At 39.4% G+C, this 20,771-nt stretch overlaps 2 protein-coding genes across 3 annotated transcripts; both read left to right on the top strand.

The window, feature by feature from the left end:
* The first annotated feature begins 2,648 nt into the window (after positions 1-2,648).
* LOC140940416 (uncharacterized) lies at positions 2,649-9,912 on the top strand. 2 transcript variants are annotated; one of them, XM_073389387.1, is made up of 9 exons: positions 2,649-2,803; positions 3,106-3,175; positions 3,317-3,343; positions 3,720-3,746; positions 4,648-4,691; positions 4,795-4,836; positions 5,318-5,389; positions 5,755-5,794; positions 6,805-9,912. In XM_073389387.1, exons 1-9 carry the CDS (start codon positions 2,720-2,722, stop codon positions 7,884-7,886), a joined length of 1,488 nt encoding a protein of 495 aa, XP_073245488.1. In that variant the 5' UTR covers positions 2,649-2,719; the 3' UTR covers positions 7,887-9,912. The 2 variants fall into 2 exon arrangements, with proteins under 2 accessions (XP_073245488.1, XP_073245489.1); XM_073389388.1 differs by lacking the exon at positions 5,318-5,389.
* A 2,552-nt stretch (positions 9,913-12,464) lies between these two features.
* LOC140940532 (transmembrane protein 183-like) lies at positions 12,465-16,126 on the top strand. The gene is made up of 3 exons (XM_073389517.1): positions 12,465-12,624; positions 13,846-13,932; positions 15,137-16,126. Exons 1-3 carry the CDS (start codon positions 12,540-12,542, stop codon positions 16,054-16,056), a joined length of 1,092 nt encoding a protein of 363 aa, XP_073245618.1. The 5' UTR covers positions 12,465-12,539; the 3' UTR covers positions 16,057-16,126.
* Positions 16,127-20,771: the final 4,645 nt, after the last annotated feature.

The following is a 20,771-nucleotide window of genomic DNA, read 5'->3' as shown; positions in this document are numbered from 1 at the left end:
AAAAATACTCCGTTGCGCGTCGTATTTTTAACTCTCTTTTCAGTGTTTCATCTGTTGATGAACACTGCTCATGCTTGATATATTACATAAAGAAATGCAATACCAATTTCAGCACCGAAGCACACGTGCGAACTCCGTTCCCGAACTCCGCGGTATCAGTACCTTACACATGCGCACAACCATATCACCCCCAACAGTGGCAGTCATGGACAGCTGTTTCGTCCTCATAATAAGTGACTTATTAGCATAGCATAACTCCCTGGCGAGTGGTCTCACTTTCGATCATCGACCCCGCCGCTGGTATTGTTTATGAAGAAATGCACTAAATCGGCGTTACCCCTTTCTTTCCTTTCGACAAAGGGAGCTACGCTGGTTCCCAGTTCCACTTGTTTGAGAAAGTTCAAGATCTACCAACCCTAGGAGCTACTAGTGTGGAACATTTTACCATTAACGGGTCGCTGTTTCTTGCTTTTGCTGAGACTGTTAACTACCAAAAGCCTAACTCCACTATCTACAAAATGGATGAATCAACAGGAAGATTTAAGTTATATCAAACCTTGCAAAATAATGGATCTTTTGACATTGAATACTTTACAATCGGAAAAAAACACTTTCTCGCTGTGGATAGTCTGGATAGCTTCTACCGCGGTACAAACGATTCGCTGAACTGTTTAATTTATCAGTGGAATGGAAAGCAGTTTGTTGTCATTCAGAAAATACCTAGAAACAGGAAAACTCTAAGTTTTTTCACTTTTTTTACATTAAATGGTGACAAGTACCTTGCAGTATCAGACGCCGGCATACCTTGGAATCTCAAAGAACCACAGCGTTTAATTTTCATTTACAAATGGACCGGTAGCCAGTTCAGCAAGTTCCAAGAAGTAGCTACTGAAGATGCTGTGGGATGTGATACGTTTGAAATAAACTATGAAACTTTTATTGCCTTTGCAAACGCCAATGACTCCCAACAGTCGGCAGTTTTTAAGTGGTCAGGGGAACGCTTTGTCAAAGTGCAGTCTCTTCAGACTTATGGAGCCCATGATGTTAAGTCTTTTCAAATAAATGGTCACACATTCCTTGCCTTTTCCCCTAGAATTGGAAAGGACGACTCCTTTATTTTCAAGTGGAATGGCAACAAATTTAATCTGTTCCAGTCCATTCCTACTCGCGGAGCCTGGGCATTGCATCCATTTGTGATCAGCGGTCAAACGTTCCTGGGTGTGGTCAAAGGTTTCCCGTTGGAGCCAGGCACCGTTGTGACAAAATCTGTTGTGTACCAGGCCGTAGGCTCACGATTCGTCAACTACCAGGAGATTCCTACTTACGCAGCGACTGACATGACGTCATTTGAGTACAAAGGTGATACGTACTTGGCAGTGGCAAATTATGGCCATGGGATAGCCTACGCCAACAGTTCCCTGTATAAATGGATCTAAAACCATATATAATTGAACTTGAATCAGTTTGGCTGACTTTCACAACAGCGCTGACTTTACTGAGAGCTTGCGATTCCATTGGCCCCCAGAATTTTTGCCGAAAAAATTCTTGTTTCTGAAAGCAGGTGGAGGAGGCTGCAAATGAAAACTGATCAAAATATAATTTGAAATAAAGGAAACAAACTTAGACAACAGCTCTTGCGTACTAAGCTGTGCTTTGTTCTTTTTTTCCCTCCTACTCATTTCACTGAAGTTTACACTTATTTCCAGATGTTTACGCCGTTATTTAGATTCCAGCATTTTGTGCTTAAGACGCCGTTAGGGAAACCCATTAAGGGAAATTATAGCCTTCTTTGGAAGTGTCAGTGGCCTTTTAACGCGCCACATCAAAGGACCCCGCCACACGTTTGACTGCTTTGACTATGCCTGCATGCCAAGATAAAAATAATAACAAACAATAGTATACGAAGCTGAGCACTTAACCCTTCCCTTTATGGCTCACGTATATTACTTGGTAAGCCTGATGGTATGACGTTAAAGAGGCTGTTTACATTGCATGGAAAAATGCAGTTGGCGAAGCTTCCGGGTGAGCGGGGGCTACTCAACAAAGTTTTATGCGGGGTGGCTCTACTCTGATGTCCAACGCCTTATCTTTTTACGTACTATTTTTGAGAGAAAAGGTATCCCTTTCGTATATCTTCTATTGACAAATGTTACCCCTTTTACATACTTGGTGCTGCATCCCTTTTAACTGCTGTAAATACACTGTCTTTTTAATACGAGCAAATCACTTAACCAGGAAGTTTTTTTGACCTTTTCACAGCCATAAAATGAGTCTGTAATCCCTACCCTGTTATATACCTCACGCCTGGCGCTTGAAAAAGGTAATCCTTTCGGCGGAGCCATCATAGGGAGTACCCCCTTGGCTAAAGCCTTGATTTGCGGCAATTTTAGTGATAAGACTTCGATTAAGGTGCTTTTAAAACAGGGTACAAAGGGTGTCTGAAGCTACGTGCTTTATGATCACCTAATCAGGAGTTCAATGTGACCATCTGTTGGGCGATTCTCTCACTCATTAATTAAGTATTATCATTGTCTGACAGAGTGCCAAGAGTATCCTCTGCTACGTGCTTTATGATAACCTAATCACTTGTTTACGGAGGCCACGCCTATCAAACGTTATTGGAATTATACATGTTCCAAGATCATCTTGGAAGCGAGCCACACTAAGCTAGCTACTGAGCTAACTCGTTCAACGTTTACCAAAGTACCCAAACAGGAGAATGATTCGTTTGCCTTCTCTGGTTACTTTAGCCATTTTGCTTGCTTATTCCTTTGGAACGGCACAAAAACAATCAGCTCAACAGGTATTGCTTTGAACATAATAACAGTTACAATTTGAGAACGTTTTATTTTCCATTGCAAATTCTAGCTTCAGCTCCAACTTTGCCGATGTACACGACATCGGTAAAGGTTAAGGTGAAATCAAACCTTCTGTCTTCCAAATGATGCCATGAATTTACGTGTAGTGCCAATTGTTTGATATAATCTCGCGAGATTCTTCATTTGTTGATATTTTTCAAGTCCATTCCTGATTGTAATTATAACACAGAACTCAGACCTTTGTCATTCCTACGCACTTTCTTTATTTCGTCTTTTTCTTTGGCAGCCGACCGATGGGTCACCAGCAAAGGAAAGCAGCTGCCAAACTCTACAACAACATACTTGCTGTAAAGATGGTAAGAGACCAATTTAACTGATTTTCCTTTAACACCTTACTCGAAGACTCCATTCTGAAGCTTCAAAATTTTAATTAGTACAACGATGAAGAAAAATCACAAATTTTACGTTTCTTGTTTTGTTTCTTGACCGCTTATCAGGAAAAGACGGCAAAGATGGCAGAAACGGTGAGTTGACATATCACACGCTCTTAAGTTATAACAATCTAATTCATGGAAATTTACAGAGGGGTTTGGTCCAGGTATGCTGTTTATTTGTCTGCATGCGTTTGTAGATCATGAGAGTACCAGAGTCACAGTCAGTTGTTCTTTTTATGGGTTTCAGAAATAAAAGAGTCTCGCACAGATCCTTGGGAAGTGAAACGAAGTGCCTTCCCATAAGTCTGTCGCGCTTCACCTTGAAACACGAATAGATTTATTATAAGGGTTCTTACTCAGTCCCCACCAAATAAAATACGGTAATGTACGACTTCTAAAATCCCATTTCCGTTTTCCTTAACTTCTTGGCCTTTACTCAATTCATCTTTTTTTTCTGTACATACAGGAAATGACGGGCGCGATGGGTTACATGGTAGAGTATATTATTAAGTGATAGTATTGTCCTAATGCTTTAAGAAATCACGATTAGGTCTCATAGTTTGTCCCTGCTCAGCAAACATGTGATAAATAATAATATAGTGAATTATTTGAACCCAGTAGTCATTTCATAAGTAGGTGGAATATGATCGTTCGGGTGTGAGCGCAAGTGTAGTCTTGACTAGGACTTTAAATGACAGTTACTGACGTTCCGGCAACCTGCGCGGTTCTCGTGTAAGAGTCAAGTACTCTTTACCTTTTGTCTCGTATCATGCAAACTTTTAAACAGATGACTCTCAAGGACAACGACAAGACTGGTAGTCTCCAAGTGAAACAACGATGGGGTGGGCCTTACCCTAGATCCAGAGGTCCATTCGAAATACCTAGGATCAGGCCCCTGATAGGATGAAATAACCCGTGCGCACGGGACTATCAAGAACTAGGAAAGAAAAAAAACCGGCTGGCACCCAGGGTAGGTGCGCATGCGCCTAGGGTCGCGCTGGATCATGATCCATTATATTCTTACGTTTTTTCGTTTCGCTTTGTTTCAAGAAAAAAAACCGAAAAAAAAATACTGAAACGAACAGATACGAAAATTATGAAAAACAAGACGGCATTAGTCTTTGATCTCTAATGTTACGAAGGTAACAGCGCGGTAATGATCCTCAGAATCACAGTTACTCAGAAACATGGAATATTTTGAGGTCAAAAAGCAGTTGAATTTTTTTTTTTGTCAAGAGGAAGGGTTTGTCCGCCAGGATTTAACCTTTCTCAATCTTCTTTCTTCATCTTTGTTACTATATTTAGATTTCACGCTGGCAACAGCCCTATCAGGACTCCTGACTCCTATTTTTAAGTTTACTGTGCTTATTTAGCATTATTTTTTTTTAACACAGGGAAAGATGGTCGTGACGGACGTGATGGGACAAATGGAGCGAAGGTTATTAAGCCATTGTTATGAATGTGGCCCGAATGTGTAGCATAGAAGCGCCGCTAATTTTCCTCAGTGAGTAACATACCACGTTCTCGTCTTATTTTTCCAGGGTGAAAAAGGTGAATCAGGCATTCAAGGAAGAGATGAAAAGGTTTGCAAATTACCCCTTGCTATAATTACTGAGAAAAATATCATAAAAATATCTTTGACTCTGAAGATGACTACCGCACAGGTTGTCGAAACGTCAGTCACTGTCAACAACAACAGTCCTATTCAGGACTACGTTCAACCGAACGATCAAACTCAACCTACTTTTGAAATGACTCCTGGGTTCAAACCTTTCACAAAAATATCTTGATGGGGTGGGTAGACAAGTAAGTGAGATTGCATGAAAAGTTAAAAAAAAATTAGAACCGGCAGGATAAGAGAATAGAATGCTTTAAAGATTTTAAAATGTTTTACAAAGAACGAACGAATTCGAACAAAAGATGTGGAATTCTAAGCTTTGAACTAAGCTATTGCTTTCTGCTGTCCCCTTTTAGCTGCCTTTCTATTTCAACGCAAACTGTTCTCTTATGTAACACCCAAATGAGCGAGTCATCTATAAGTAATTAATTCTGATTTGTTAAAAGGGCGAGAAAGGATCTCCTGGAGACAAAGGAGAACAGGGACCGAAAGGAGATCCGGGAATATGTGACACGCAGGTATTGAGATAGATTGGGGAGAAGAAAGTCTTTTTAATAAGTTTTTCCTACAGAGCAGTTCATAATAAGAGCAGTAAAGTCGAACCCCGCTCATTACGGACAGGCATTGATGCAGACAACGGATACTTTTTTTGAGATATATACTGTAAAAAGTGAACCTCGTTTATTCGGACACTCTTTTTGTAACTGTTTGTTCTATTGAGATGTACGGTTCGTGAGGGTATAGCCCTGGTGGAATTTCATATTAAGAGAAGGGAATTATTCTTCTTCTCTTTATATGCGTGTAAATTGCAAATTTTAGTCATACTTGTACTCAATTCAAAATAATGAATTGTGTGTGATTCCTCTTAACATTTTCATCACAGGGGAAGTTTGCTTCCAGTACAACAGCCAGTTGTAAAACTGGTAAGTAACTTCATTTACACTAAGTGGATCCTTTTTCACATTACACTTGCAGTCTGTCCTATAACTATTGTTTAAAAATTATTACCTCTGAATCCTAATCCACTTATTACCAGCTAATAGTTGCCGTTCTTCAATAATTGTTTTTCTTTCTTTTTTATTTTGATAACTTGTATGAATTTTCTAGAATTAAATACAACATACACTGGGCTGTGTGCATCAGTATGATACGTAAACTGTGTAAGGTTGTGTATGTGTGTTGTGTATAAATCTAGTTCTTGTGTTAAAATGTTTTGTGTTTGAGAAACCTCAATGATTTGGTTTTTGTGTTCCGGTTTTCGTTTCGCACAAATTAAACTGGATCGCGGCCTCGCTATAAATTTAACCAAAGTCAGAGTTAAAATCGATGGCCAATAGATCAAAATGAAGAGAGTGACTCATGATGAACCACGCCCTTCGTGAGAACTGTTGGATAGTCTTTAGGCCTCATATTATTGGGCACGACCTATGTGTTTTGGGTCACGTGATCACTACATCACCAAAATACACAATGAAAACTATGAACAAAACCGCAGATCAGCTATCACCACTCCCTTTTGTATTTGAGGTTCGCTTCCATTTATGAACTCTTGTACTAATAAATGGAATGAAACCTTGGTTAAATTTGTATCTAATTTTCTTGTTCGAGCCCTCCTTTATTTTTTAGGTTTCATTAGAGAAAAGATTTTATAATGGACCAATCTCATTCCAGCTACCTATACTAGCCGATTTCTTGTGCATAACATATAAATGACCACCTCTAAGCTCGCTGTAGATGGCATGGCCTCCACTAGCCTGAGTATCACGCGTTTCTGGGGGAAAAGGGGAAAGAAACCCCTCCCCCCTCCCCCATCTAAAATCTCCTCTCCCCTAACCCCTTAGGAAGGCCTGATACTCAGGCTAGGCCTCCACTTAAGATACAGACAGTTCAAATAGAAATTGCTTTTCCACGTGTCTTTTTTTTTTTTACAAAGAATACGATGCTGGTTTTCACTTCTTTGAGAAAGTTCAAGATCTACCAACCCGAGGAGCTTCTGGTGTCGAACATTTTTTCATCAACGGGACTCTGTTTCTCGCTTTTGCCAACTACTATGGGGACATCCGCAAGTACAAGACGAGTTCCACGATCTACAGGATGGACGAATCAACTGGAAGATTAACTTCGTATCAAACCTTGCAAACAAGTGGAGCTTTAAACACTGAATACTTTACGATCTCTAATGAACATTTCCTTGCCGTGGCCAATCATTACGCCGATGGAACTCGCCTGAGAGACTCCACAATTTACAAGTGGAATGGCAAGCTGTTTGTCGTCGTTCAGAAAATACCTACAAAAGGAGCAAGTCACTTTACATTTTTCACAATAAATGATAACAAATACATTGCAGTGACAAATTACTATGATGGTAGTACCTATTCCATAAAATCAGTCATCTACAAATGGAGTGGCAGCCAGTTTAACAAGTTTCAGGAGATAGCAACAGAAGGTGCGAGAGGATGTGAGGTGTTTATAATTAAAAATAACACTTTCATCGCGTTTGCAAACTATTATAACTCCCAGAGGAAAAATTCTGTTCAGTCGACAGTATTTAAGTGGTCAGGAGGACACTTTGTCAAACTACAATCTCTTCAGACTTATGGAGCGTGGGATGTGAAATCCTTTCAAATCAATGGTCACACATTCCTTACCTTTGCCAACTACAAATCTGGAAGAAAATTCAATACCGACTCCTTCATTTTCAAGTGGAATGGCAACAAATTTGATTTGTTCCAGTCCATTCCTACACGTGGAGCCCGAGCATTGTATCCATTTGTGATCAGCGGTCAGACGTTTTTGGGTGTGGCCAATTATTATGGTGACAGTCAGAAGCTCAATACAAAGTCCGTTGTGTACCAGGCCTCCGGCTCGCGGTTCGTCATCTACCAGGAGATTCCAACTCAGGGAGCATCTGACATAACTTCATTTGAGTACAAAGGTGATACGTACCTGGCAGTGTCAAGTTATTACAACGGTCAGAAATACAACACCAACAGGGCTTTGTACAAATGGATGTAGAGCGACAATTACACGAACTAGATCCGAGAAGTAAAAGATCTAATTCATAGCCATATAGGTAAAATAATCTGCTGACTTTTAAATATTGGCGAATAAGTAGTTTTTGATAAGCTTTAAAATATATATATGAGACGTTGAAGCACAATATAAATTTATCTCATTTTTAATTTGATTTAAAGAGGTATGGCTTAATCTACCGCGAGGCACAAACGTTTGCGGGAGTAATATTGCAGAGGGCTATTTTGTTTTTCGAGACTGCTTTCATAAGTTTTTTTTTCGAATTTTTAGCAAGCTCTATACAACGTTTTTGTCAGTCTTCATTTAAGTACATATGTAATAGAACAATTGAATTTGTCATTAGTCTATTGCATTTATCATCATCATCATCATCATCATCATCATCATCATCATCATCATCATTTTTTACCCTTTTTTATAGCAAATTTAACAGGATACAGCAGCTTGTTAGCCGAGGAGGCCACAAGAAACCACCAGGCTTATAAAGAGAGGCCATCTTGCATGGTTTAATGCTTTCTGCCAAGTTATATTTTTCCGACCATTTGGTAAATACTTGTGGAACATTTCTCTGCCGATCTTGATTAAACCACAAACAATAAGTGCCACGTGGAACGTTTAAGTGGAGTGCCAAAGGCATCATTATTCTGCCAGGCACAATGTAGAAAACGATCAATGTTTTAGTGCCGTTTAAGATTTCCTGGTGTCCTTGGGATAAGAGCTATCATAGAAAAACAAGACTTTTAAAATATTTTTATTACTGTTTTGTGATTGATAAAGACCGGTTTCTTAATTTTCGCCATTTTCAGCGAAAAAAAAAAAGGTAAATTTTCAAGGCTCTTTTCCTTTAGAAGCCATTTTGCCAACGCTCGATCGAAGCTAAAAGATAAAGATCGATATTCAGTGATTTGTAAACGTAACCCGCCCATATTCTACACGCGTCATCATACAATAAATTCATGTCGAGGCTTGGATGGACAATTCTGTATTTTGTCAACCCATCCCTTGAGCTGGTGCCTTTGTTCACGGGAATGCGACAAAGGACTATGCCCAGTGCAGATCGAACTTGAAATCCTCCTATCTGGTTCTAGAAAAAGTTACACCACAGCCTGAGAAAAGCAGTAAGCTTCAATTAATCTACGCAATAAACACGAAGTCGACTCCCGGAGTCGACTTAAACGGAGAAGTTGTTTTCCTTCCTCTTTACATTAGATTTAGTTGTTACTATAGTTATTAATTAGATATATACTTATATAAATAACGAAAGAAGATTATAACGTAATTCAGCGCCTATACGTAACCATTACTTCGACATTTACTAGGAGAATTGATTCTGGAACGCAGCCTACGGTACTTGCAAGGTGTTACATCTTACATCGCCCCATGGATGGAATCCAGATTCCAAAGTCCGGGAAAATTTTGCTTGTGGAATCTGTAATCCTGTGTTTTGGAATCCACAATACAGCTAAAGGAATTCGGAATCTTACTAACGATTGGAGTCCACAATCCAAGATCTACTGACAAATACTAGAATCAAGTACCTGGAATCCGGAATCCTCAGCGTGGAATCCCGAATCCAAGAATGTCCTGGATTCCTTTTCATGGGGCACTGTTACATCATGATGCCTGGGCCGGGTTGTTCAAAGCAGGGTTAAGATAACCCAGGGTTAGTGCGAAATTTCAATTCAGATATGAAAGCTTAAGAACAAAATTCATCTTTTTTCTTTTGGTCTACAATTTAATGACTGGATGCTCAACAAAGAATCGAGAAAATTATCCGGGAAAATGCTTTTGAATAAAAGACAAAGAATCCCAGGTTAAAATTTAACCCCGGGTTAGCGCTAATCGGCCTTCGAACAACTGGGCCCTGATCTAAAAAACAGTGAGCTCTTAAATGTTATATAGGAATAAAGCTATATAAATAAGATTAAAAGTTACCGTTTCGAGGGGTGCAAATTATATTTAAGTTGAAATTTCATATGAAAGAGAAAACTAAGCATGACAGATATTATTCATTGTGTTTCAGTGAGTATGATCGGATTCGTTAATTTATCGTTTGTCTCACGTTAGCCACTCAAGAAAGTTTTTATTGATCGCGTCTAGTTGATCACTTGCTGTTCGGTAGTATTCATCAGGCGATGGTGTCAAGATCGCCTGTTTTGAGGAATTTTAGTAGCATCGTGGTCGAATGCGAAATTATAACTGATTGTTTCCTTGTTCCTTGGTTCCCCTGTTTCCTTGTTCCCTTGTTCCCCTGTTCGCTGTTTTCCTGTTCCCCTGTTCCCCTGTTGCCCCTTTGTTCCCCCTGTGCTCTTGTTCCTCTTGTTTCCCTGTTACCACTTGTTCCACCTGTTCCCCTTTTTTCTCGGTTCCCCTTGAGGCCCTTGTTTCCCTATTCCCCTTGTTCCCCTTTATCCCCTATTCCCCCTGTTCCCCTGTTCCCTTTGTTCCCTTGTTCCTCTTGTTCCCCTCCTGTTTCTCTTGTTCCCCTGTTTCCCTTATCCCCCGTTCTCCTGGTCCCCTTCTTCCCCTGTTCACCCTTGTTCATCCTTTTCCACTTTTTTTCCCGGTTCCCCTTGCTCCCCTTGTTTCCCTGTTCCCCTTGTTCCCACCTTCACATTGTTCCCCTTCTTTCACTGTTCCCTCTTCTTCTCCTGTTCTCCTTGCTCCTTTGTTCCCCTGTTACCCCCGTTCCCCTAATTCCTCTCGTTTCCCTGTTCCCCCTGTTTTCCTGTTCCCCTTGTTCCCCTGTTTCACTTGTTCTCCTATTCCCCTTGTTCCCACGTTCACACTGTTCTCGTTATCCCCTAATTTCCCTTGTTTCCCTTGTTCCCCTTGTTCTCCTTTTCCCCCTTGTTCCCCCCGTTCTTGTTCTTCCCTGTTCCCCTTGTTCCCCATGTTCCCCTGTTCTTGTTCGTCCCTGTTCCCCTTTTTCCCCTGTTCTCGTTGATCTCCTGTTCCCCTTGTTCCCCTGTTCCCCTTATTTCCTTTGTTCCCCTTGTTTTCCTGTTCCCCTTGTTCCCCTCGTTCCCCTATTACCATTGTTCCCTTGTTACCTCTCTTCTCCCTGTTTCCCTTGTTCCCCTGTTCTCCTGTTCCCCTTGTTACCATGTTCCTCTTGTTCTCCTTGTTCCCCTTAATCTCCCGTTCCTCTGTTCCATTGTTCCCCGTTCCCCTTGTAACCACCTACATAACAAGGTTGGTTAACGTTGTCTTAAGTAATGTAAAGAAAAAGGGAACAAGTGGTAATTTTGGGGGAAGTTTCATAGATATCGCCTACAGACTGGCTTTAATTATTCAAATAAAAATCTATTTTCTACAACCCTATCATGAGGTGATTTTGGCGCAATATCTGTGACGGAGCGAGCCGATAGAGCAAGTGGAACGTCACATATCGGATAAGTTCTGTGCCACATTTTGGTACAGTATGAACAGGCACTGATTCGCACCTTAGCGAAAGTGAATAAGTAGTAGCGTGGACTGGAATCCACTGACAAGGAATTCAGAAGTGAGAATTGGGATGTGGTTCACCAAACCCTCTCTGTCAACAGCTAACTGAAACAGGCTCCAGCGCGATGTTCGATATTTGTGTGAACGATTTGTTCCTGAACTGCTGATCCCAGGGGCGGATCTAGGGGGAGGGTGCAGGGGGTGCGCACCCCCCCCCCCCTCCCTGCGGTTTTCTAATACAACTGGTATTCTGCCAAAAAAAACTATGTGGTTTATTGGTGTTGAAGTAGAGCAAGAGACGAGTGCCTAAAATAAATCCTGGATCCGCCTCTGGATCCCCTCTATGCTCTAAGTTGAACTGACGCATCTCTTAGTCCTAAACGTAAAGGCAGTTTTTTAAGTCATCCACCTTAGAAAGAACTCACTTCATCGTTGAAATTTTGTGGCAAAATAACATATTCTGTTGGTTTTTACGACAAAGTACATTTCCTACAGTCCAAATCTACCCAGTCCAAACCCGTAATATATTGACGGATACCCTCTGATAAAAGATTCGTCTTCCTTTGTATCTTTTCATCCATGCATAAGTTCATAACAAAATGTACGTTTCTTCTTAATAGGTACCATGCAGTTTTTAGCTCACGATATTGATATTAAGTGAGTTATTGCTATTTGTATGAATTTAAAACAGTTTCAGTAGTATTGGCTTAGACGTAAAAGTCACCAGAAGAAAGAATATTTTTCTAAATATTTATCCATTGAACTGTTTTCAGAGATCGGTTTTCGGCCAGCTAAGGCTCCCAACGGAGCCCCATCCTAACCACTTAGGATCAGTTAGGCACCCAGCCATGGAAGCGACATCGGACTTTCTGAACTGAGAATCAGGCAGGAAAGTTACCCTTCTCCTTTCTCCCTTCCAAATGAACCTAAGTTGCAAAAACGATTGGGGTGTCCAGTACGTTCGAAGTCTGTCATAAGACATTCGAATATCAAGTAGGTTAACTTCTGCGTTACACTCGTCCCACCAATGTCGACCGTATTGCGGACCTACACCTTAGCCGCTAAGCCTTGTGCAGGTGAGGCTACCAAGTCAAATATGGCGGACGTGTTAACGTGTCCAAGCTAAAGGAGAGAGTACTGACTATTGGACCATCGTAAACTATTATTTTGTACATTTGAAAGAAAAATATGCCTCGGAGAAAGCACAGGGGGAAAGGAACACGTTCTGAAAAACTTCGGAAGGCATTATGTGACAAAGACGTGATTGGTGGAGGTAAGGTTTTAAACTGAATCGACGTACGTCCGCTTTGAGTACAACTTCCCTGTAAAGTTACAGTGTAATGGTGCTTAAGTAGCTGTTAAGCTAAATTTCAGATCATTAAAGATGAACTGTAAGTACATTTTACAGCATGAAATGTTAGTTTTCTCCTTCTAGCAACGGTTTGTAAAGTCTTTAATTCGAACATGTCAGGGAACCACACCCTGATTAAACTTTCAGCCACAACATAGCTCAGGCCCATTTCAAACGTCGATTTTTTCATTTACCGAACCTAATTCCCTCCATCAAGTACATGCAAAGATCGACGTTTGAATCAGTTAAGTCCGACTTTTCTAATTTGGGTCGAGTGCTTATCTTCTGATATGGGAATTTCGACTGAGGAGCGACTTGGTTTCAATCGTCGAACTTTTCATGTGCTGAACCTAATACAGAAATTACTGTACCGGTAATTTATTTTCACCGGTAAACATTTTAGGCCATTGTAAATCGTAAAAATGAATTGAGTACAGCAAAGTAAGTTCAATATCTGAATCAACCATTGAACTTACATCATTTTGGTCAACCCAAATAGCTTTTAACTTTGTTACATGAAAAGTTTGACATTCAAACTGGGCCTTAGTTAACTACATCCTCCCTTGTGTCCTGTCCTCTACGTAGGATTAGATAGCCAAGGTGGACACCAGACTTTTTCTTGTCAGCCATAAGCACCACCTACACAGTTTAATAAAATGAATATCAATTTAGAATGCATCATTACATGTGATTTGCCCCTTATATTCTCTTAGAACAGTCAACAATTTTACTTAATTTTTAAAGGCTTCTCTAATAGAGCATTTCTATGTAAGCTGTGAATTTCACTATGCTATTGCTAAACCCAGCAGATCAAACTGGTTCACAGAGCATAGGGTTGTACATGTTTTCTGTATAGATGTGAAGAGGTCACAAGGTTCTTTGGAAAATACCTTGCACATGTACATTATATACTTTGGTGATGTAGCTCAGGTTTAGTTTCATGGAGGCTTTTAAGGGTGTATCCTGCACAAAACAAGCTTGCTAGAAAGCAAAAGTGGATAAAGGCTCTGTTCACACACTATTTGCTTATCAACGATCAGCTTGTTTTTGCTGCTTTGCTTTGCTGGGTGTCAGTGTCTAAATTGTATGGGTTGGCTTGGTTTCTTTACTGACATTGAAAGTATTGAATGCTTATTATTGCAGATCTTGCTATTGAAGACTTTGCAAATGCCAAAGATGCCAAAGGGGCTCTTAAAAGGGCATCAAGAGGATTTGCAAATATGAGCGCAGGTTTGAGAATAATGTTGACTTTAGGTACAGCTGTACCCTACAAACAGAGGTTTCAACGATGCAAACGACTTTGTAAATCCTGAAAAATATCCCAGAAGGAAACATCTGCTTGCAGGGTAGTTTTTAGGTACATATTTATTAACCCTTTAAGTCCCAATAGTGACCAACTTCATTTTGCTTCTTTATGATATCCATACATCGTCAAGAGAGTAGGTTATGAGAATTAATAAAATTATCACCTAAGAGAAAATGCTTTGATCTTTTATCAAATTCTCTAACTCATTCTTTAAGAAAATATATAGAGATCAGTTTGGAGAATTTGTATGTGGATATTGGGACTTGTGAAGGGTTAAAAACTTTAAGACTTTCACTCTGGCATTTGTTCACCTCTCCTGGTTCTGTACATATTGTTAACATGATACCACCAGAAGTAGTCGTAATGGAATGAGTTGTCCCAACTCAAGTTTACCCTAGTTGTAACAGTGTCAGGTAAACAAAGATCAACCACTTATTTTGGTATTAATCTGAATCGATAGTGCATGGGTGATTTTTGTCAATCCAAGATGGTGTCATCACCTTGGAGGAAAGGAGGAGAAGACATGTAAAATAATGTACATTAAGGGTTGTTTAATGGGCAACTGTACTTTGAACTCTCTCATTGATAATGATAATTTAACATAAGATTTCACATAAGATAAATGTACATACGCTATGTTACAAATTGTCAATAATAATATATTATAAAATAAATAAACTAATCATTAAATCCTACAAGTAACTATCCTGTATCAAGGTTGTGTTTAAATATTAATCTATTCACAAAGGCAGATATGAAATGCTCAGTATTAATTACAGGATGGGCACATTGTTCTTTTTTTTGGAGATTGTAAGAACAGACTTTTTTGAAGAATTGTATGGAGTGAGTGGATTATTATGAACTGAGGTTGCTTTCTGAAAAATTCCACAGTCTTGCCTCTCCAAGAGATCCTCAATTGAAACAGGGTAAGAAATAAAACAGCGCTTATGACAACTTTTTAAAAAAAATTCTGTATAAAAAAGATCAGATTCAGATGCTCCATGCACTGTAAATGGATTGCATTGCACAATTATTGTTAAGAGTAGTGCCACGTGATAACCAAAGGTGATTGTCTTGTTACCTAGCCACATGAACTGATTATAAGTGTTTGTTCTTTTTTCTTTGAAGCTGCTTTAGTCGTCGAAGCTCAAAAGGAGAATCTAGTTCCATGGTATGAAAGAACTGACTTTGATTTACCATCAGAAGAAGAGGAAGATGAAAAAGAAAGGCTAGTCAAAGGAAGACGAAAAGGATCAAAGAAAATCCCAAAGAAAGAGAACCCAGATCATAATGAGTGTGGATTTACATACCCACTTGATGTGTGGTGTTTGTTAGCTCAGTACATTCGACCTGAACAAGTTCAGAACTTTGCATTGATCTGCAAAGGAGCAAGAGATGCGACAAATATGAGAACCTTTTGGCTGAGAATCTACAAACGGCATATTAGCCAGCCAATGAAACTTCCTGAAAGGCTTCAACCTCACAGAATAGATTGCCGTCCTGGTCTACGTGCAAGGATCATACGAGCTTTATATCATGGCTATGGTTTATTCAGAACTCAATTGCTCTCAAATACATCTATTGTAACAGATCCCAGTGAACTTGAGTCACAGCTGTGTATTTCCATGTGGTACAAGCAGGTGATGTGTAAAAAACAAACTAGGAAAGTCTGGGTGTTTTATTTCAAGTTTTCCAGGAAATACGGCGGTGGAAAACGAAAGCCAGGGTACATGTCTCTCTCTTCTAATTGGTTGGATCAAGTCGATGATGTACGTCATAATCCTGAAGAACATAACTGCATTCTGCAGGTAAACTGCGTCAACTTTCTCCCAGTGTCTCCCATTCAAGGACATGTGTTAACTAGAGCCTCAGTTGGTGTGAGCCGTGATATGAAGCATACCACAGTCAAGTTAACATTTCACTCGCCGCGGACTGACGGAAGGTACAGAAAGGAGGAGGGAACAATTGTTGTTTTAGACCCAGCATATGATCTCAAGGTCATCAACTGGTGGAGTCCAAGCTACCCTCACCACAAATATGAGTTATAAGTATACTGAAAATCTAAGGACTCGCATACAATTGCGGAATTTGTAATTTTCCCTTCACAACAAAGCGGGGAGTTTCGTGACATTTACAGATAGATTAAGTAGACTATTAAAAGCCCAGCATAAGTGGAGCATCAACGCTAAAGAAGCCAACAAAACACAACTAAGTACGGGCGCGTTTCGCTTGTTTTATGTCGCTTTCCTTCCAGAGAAAATAGAGATACTATGAACAGACTAGTGTAGTTTAATTCTTTCACTCCAAGATTCCCCAAAAAAGCTCAAATTTCTGTTTGTAAATTCCGAGTATCACTATACAAAATTGACCAAAGGGGTTTTGTTTTAGTGGTAGCACCATAGGATTTCGTCTGCAGATTTAATAGTGATAGGGTTAAGCTAGGCTCGATTTCCGCCGTCTCCCGGGTCCGGTCTTTGAGTGTGGGCTCATTTTCCCGAACAGCGGCTGGTAATCGAGCCTAGGGTTAAGCTACAGTATGAAAGGTCGGAAGATTTTATTGAAAATAAATAAATTGATCAAGAACAAAAAACCTGGAATCCTTAGCACGCATTTAAGAGAAGCTGACGTTTGGGTAACATGGCAAACCGATACTCTTGAAACTCTCGTACAGAGGATTTTTCTTACTGTCCCGAAGGTAAATGTAGGGCAATTTGAAGTAAGTCCTCGACACCCTTAATTTAAAGCAATGTGAAGAACGCAGCTGTGCATTCTTTGTGGGGCGAAGTTGATTTATAGCTTCATGTAAGGATACGCAAGGATTCACTCCCGGTGGTAGCGAAGAAAATAAGGAGGTGTTAAATATAAGTCATTAACGAAGAATTTCGTTTTTTCTTGGCGGCACACCTCTACTGAAACGTCCCTTAAATGCCCCTTGGGGGCTTACAGCCCAGCACTGAAGAAGGCAGGGATAGTATCGTCCAAGAGCTTTTATTTGAGTCCTCAAAGACAAAGGAAATTTTCCAATCGTTAGACCTACCTACAGTCTTGGACACAAAAATTGGAAAGCAAACTCTTTCCCCCCGAAATCATGGATGAGTCGCGCAAAGGCCAAAATGCACCACTTTCCCATCTTATCCTGGCCTTGATTCTGGAGAGATAGGCCTTAATTTTTCGTCTGTTTTCAGTGCCCAAGTTTGAAGCTTGCTATTTGTCAAGCCGGAAACAAGTCGTTGCTTCGATCAGAATTGTAAGTACAGTGCGGTACAAACCATAAAATTCGAAAATATCTTTCAATTTACTTTCAAGTGAAAGATTCAATATTATTATTCGCTCATTAAGAAGAAATTTTTAGACACAAATTACCCTTCAATTTGGCAAGCCCTACTGATTTTGCAAGGCATATTTCCCTCCCATATGCCTCTGAGCCCCTCTTAATTAGCCTCTTGAGAAAGGTCTATGAAAAACGTAAGCCCCGGATATTATTATCGGAGTCTTGCGGCATTTTAAAGATGCCTTCGGAAAAGACAAAAAATAGGTCGGAAATATATCGTTTCACATATTTAAAGAATACATTTAACTCACAGTGGAGTTAACTTGAGCACGTCAGCATTAAAACGGTGTCTAATTAAATAAAAGAAACTTGAAAATATTTAAATTGTAGTAGATTACAAAAAGGGATAGTGCAGATATAGAAGTACATCAAACACATTTTTATTAAATGCCGATGCTTGTAGGGGGTAAATTAGAGGTTTTGGGGGAGAAATAAAACATCCGGCAAAAGCGACCTTGGTAAATGTGCAATGCATAAACGGTACGTGGCGGAATTTGTGCAATTTTATTCAGTTCAGTTCAGTCTGTGTACGAAAAGATCCCGGCATTCGTATTCTTTATATACCCCAAATAAATAACGAGATGACGAGAGTTAAAATGTAAAAAGGAGTAAATCCGTCTGATTGCATGGAGCGAGCAGACTTGATGGGGTCATTTTCCAAAATTATATCACGGCACGCGCTCACCTTCTATTCAATGGATATAATGTACTTAAATCGCCAAAATATCAAAGTTGTTAACAGATGATCATCTTGGCAATATCGTTATCAAAATTTCTGTTATGAGATCAAACCGCATTGGAATGCAGTTCACTGAGTCAAAGAAGAACTGAGAAATAACTCAGAGCTGGGAGTATCTAATTTATTTATGCAGAAAAAATGGTTTCTTGCCAGGCTGATTCAACTAGTGTTTTCGCAAAGGCTCTCTTTTTGTAAGATGTATACAAAATACCTACTCTCTTTTCTCTTTTCTCCAGTTTTCTTAAAATTTGGTTTCTCTTGAAAGTAACTACATAAAAGAACTCTGAGATCATATTGTGTTAAAGAAAACAGTTCCCTTGTTTCTGAAACCTCAAACGAAAGAATTGGTAACGAAAGGAAATACAGAATTCGTCAGAACGCAAAGTATGAACAATGGAATTTTATACATGATTGTATTATTGCATTACCGCTTTTTTCAAAGAACTGTATGAAGAGAAGATAAGCCAATTTATCAAATTTAGGCAGCTTATCGACTCAATGGTAATAAACCGGCAAACGGCAAAAGCCCTTCGGCTAAAGAGGAGGGCATACGGCCCCATAATTACATAATCGCAGTTTCAAGGTCAGAAAATTAAATTTTTAATACACGAGTATTACCTCTGAGTACGCAAGTTTGTTTAATGTTAACTTTTCTGGTTTAGTATTGTAACCCTGTATCAATACCGGACTAGCAGCGGGAAGTGCGAAACCGTCTGTTGGATGACGTTTGTGGACAGATTCTCGAAAAAGAATGTTAAAAAAAGTTTGTCGGCTCTTGATGACAGCTAAACTAAAAATACATAATTGGCCAAAAAATGTTGGATTGTTTTCGTTTCCCATTACCGTTTAACACCCTAAACGACCTTTTTCAACAGAATGTCCAGAGCGTCTGCTAAGCGACTGAGTCATTGTAGATACGTTTGTTTAAAGAGTAATATTGTTGTTTTGTCTTCAAAGCTAACATTTCGTGATCGGTAAAACATATTTTAAATGTCTTAGGTCTTGTTAGCTTTTCGAGACACGCAATATTGCATTGATGATGGAAATCGTCATTCTCTTGACCTGTCTACTTGATAAAACCATGTTAATGAAAGGAGAAAATACTTGTTGATCACCTTAGATCAAGGGATGACCCCTTGTGTATGAGTGTATTGCACCTGTAGTGTGGTAATCAGAAAAATATCACGAAACGTCTTTGCTTGAATATAGCATCACTATCACATTGTTTGCGTGTTTGTTTGTCTTTTTCTGCTGTTACGTCCAACGTTATATTCTAAGTTATGTTTTAAAGGCATGTGCCGCAAAACGTAACCGAGTAGTGCTTTCGTGGTTTTTCAAACCAAGGTCTTCCCACAAATGTCCTTAATTAGCTTCTTTTTTTAAATCTTTTTCATTCTTAAGGGTGCTCAAGTTCCGTAACATAACGAAAACTCCAAGTTTTGCACGGTTTTGAAGGATACCGGAAAAAAATATAAGGAGAACCACAGGAAAACAGACGTTTGTTATGCCCCATTTAGAATCAATCACTTATCAGGGATTTCGGACACACGTGCGAAAAAAGTTCTCTTAAATGGCGTGCGTATAGGCTGGATGGACGATGAGAAATCAATCCTCGTGACAGGCACTTTATGAAGTTATTCATCTCTTTTTGTTCCTCCAAATGATCAATTATGCAGTGAAAACAAAAGACTCAGTGACGGTGCGTTGTGCTGGTGGTTATTCAATTAGCAACAAAAGTTACCAAATAGGTCTCAAACAATTTAAATTGCACTAAATCGAAGGACAACTGACTGATCCATCGCATACAAGTTCAACATGGAAGGCTTCACATTGAATAGGTAACTGTAACATTATTTCTCTTTCATTCTTTAAGAAGGATTAACGTTTCAATTAAAAATTTGAGCCTTCATTTCGAAGAATCTAGAAATTTTTTCTTCTTGAAGAAGTACAGCTGAATAGTTTCGTACAATTAGTGGTATATTTTTTCAATTCAATTTATTGTTAGATAAAGACAAACTGCTATACAGTGTATGTCAGAATAATCCCCAGGAAACGAAATATTTAAGACGGAAGCAAAATAAGCTATACTGAAGCAAATCGTGCAACAGGACGTTATCACTACTGTCCAGTTAGTTTTTTACGCGTAACTCGGCTGGTCCAGCGTTAACTGATGGTTGAAAAATTTCGTATTGTCTCCAGGTATTGTCTTGTTTACAAATTAAACAAATGGTGCAATGTTAAATTCCGTGGTTATAGAAGTTTGTAAGGGCAGGCACAGGCATTGCATTCACACGTTCGAAGTATTAGTGATCAGTTAAGTCGGCTCAGTCATAAACAGTAAGAAACAGGAAAAGCTTTAATTGCTAATTCTCGCTTAAATTTAAAAGAGAACCACTAAGCACTGAAGCAGCTTGCAGCACAGGAAGCAGCCGTACAAGAAAATGATGCCTGGTCGTTTTTATTTTGAACAGTCTAGCACTTTTTAAACTTCTCAGTTCCGCAGATAAAGTGGAAATTAAACGAACTTCCTGTGATATCAAAGTAAAGAGCATCATTACAAGAAATTACGGTTCAGGCTGTTGCCATTTTTTCTTTTTTGGCCTGACAATGTCAGTTTTTACCACGGCCGACTCAATCGCTTTCTCATGATCGTATATATCAGTATCTTGTGAAGAACATGCAATTCATTTCTA

This window comes from Porites lutea, chromosome 6 (assembly GCF_958299795.1).
Source record: "Porites lutea chromosome 6, jaPorLute2.1, whole genome shotgun sequence".
NCBI lineage: Eukaryota > Metazoa > Cnidaria > Anthozoa > Scleractinia > Poritidae > Porites > Porites lutea.
The sequence above is the reverse complement of the archived record's forward strand: the minus strand, read 5'-3'. Positions and strand labels throughout refer to the sequence as shown.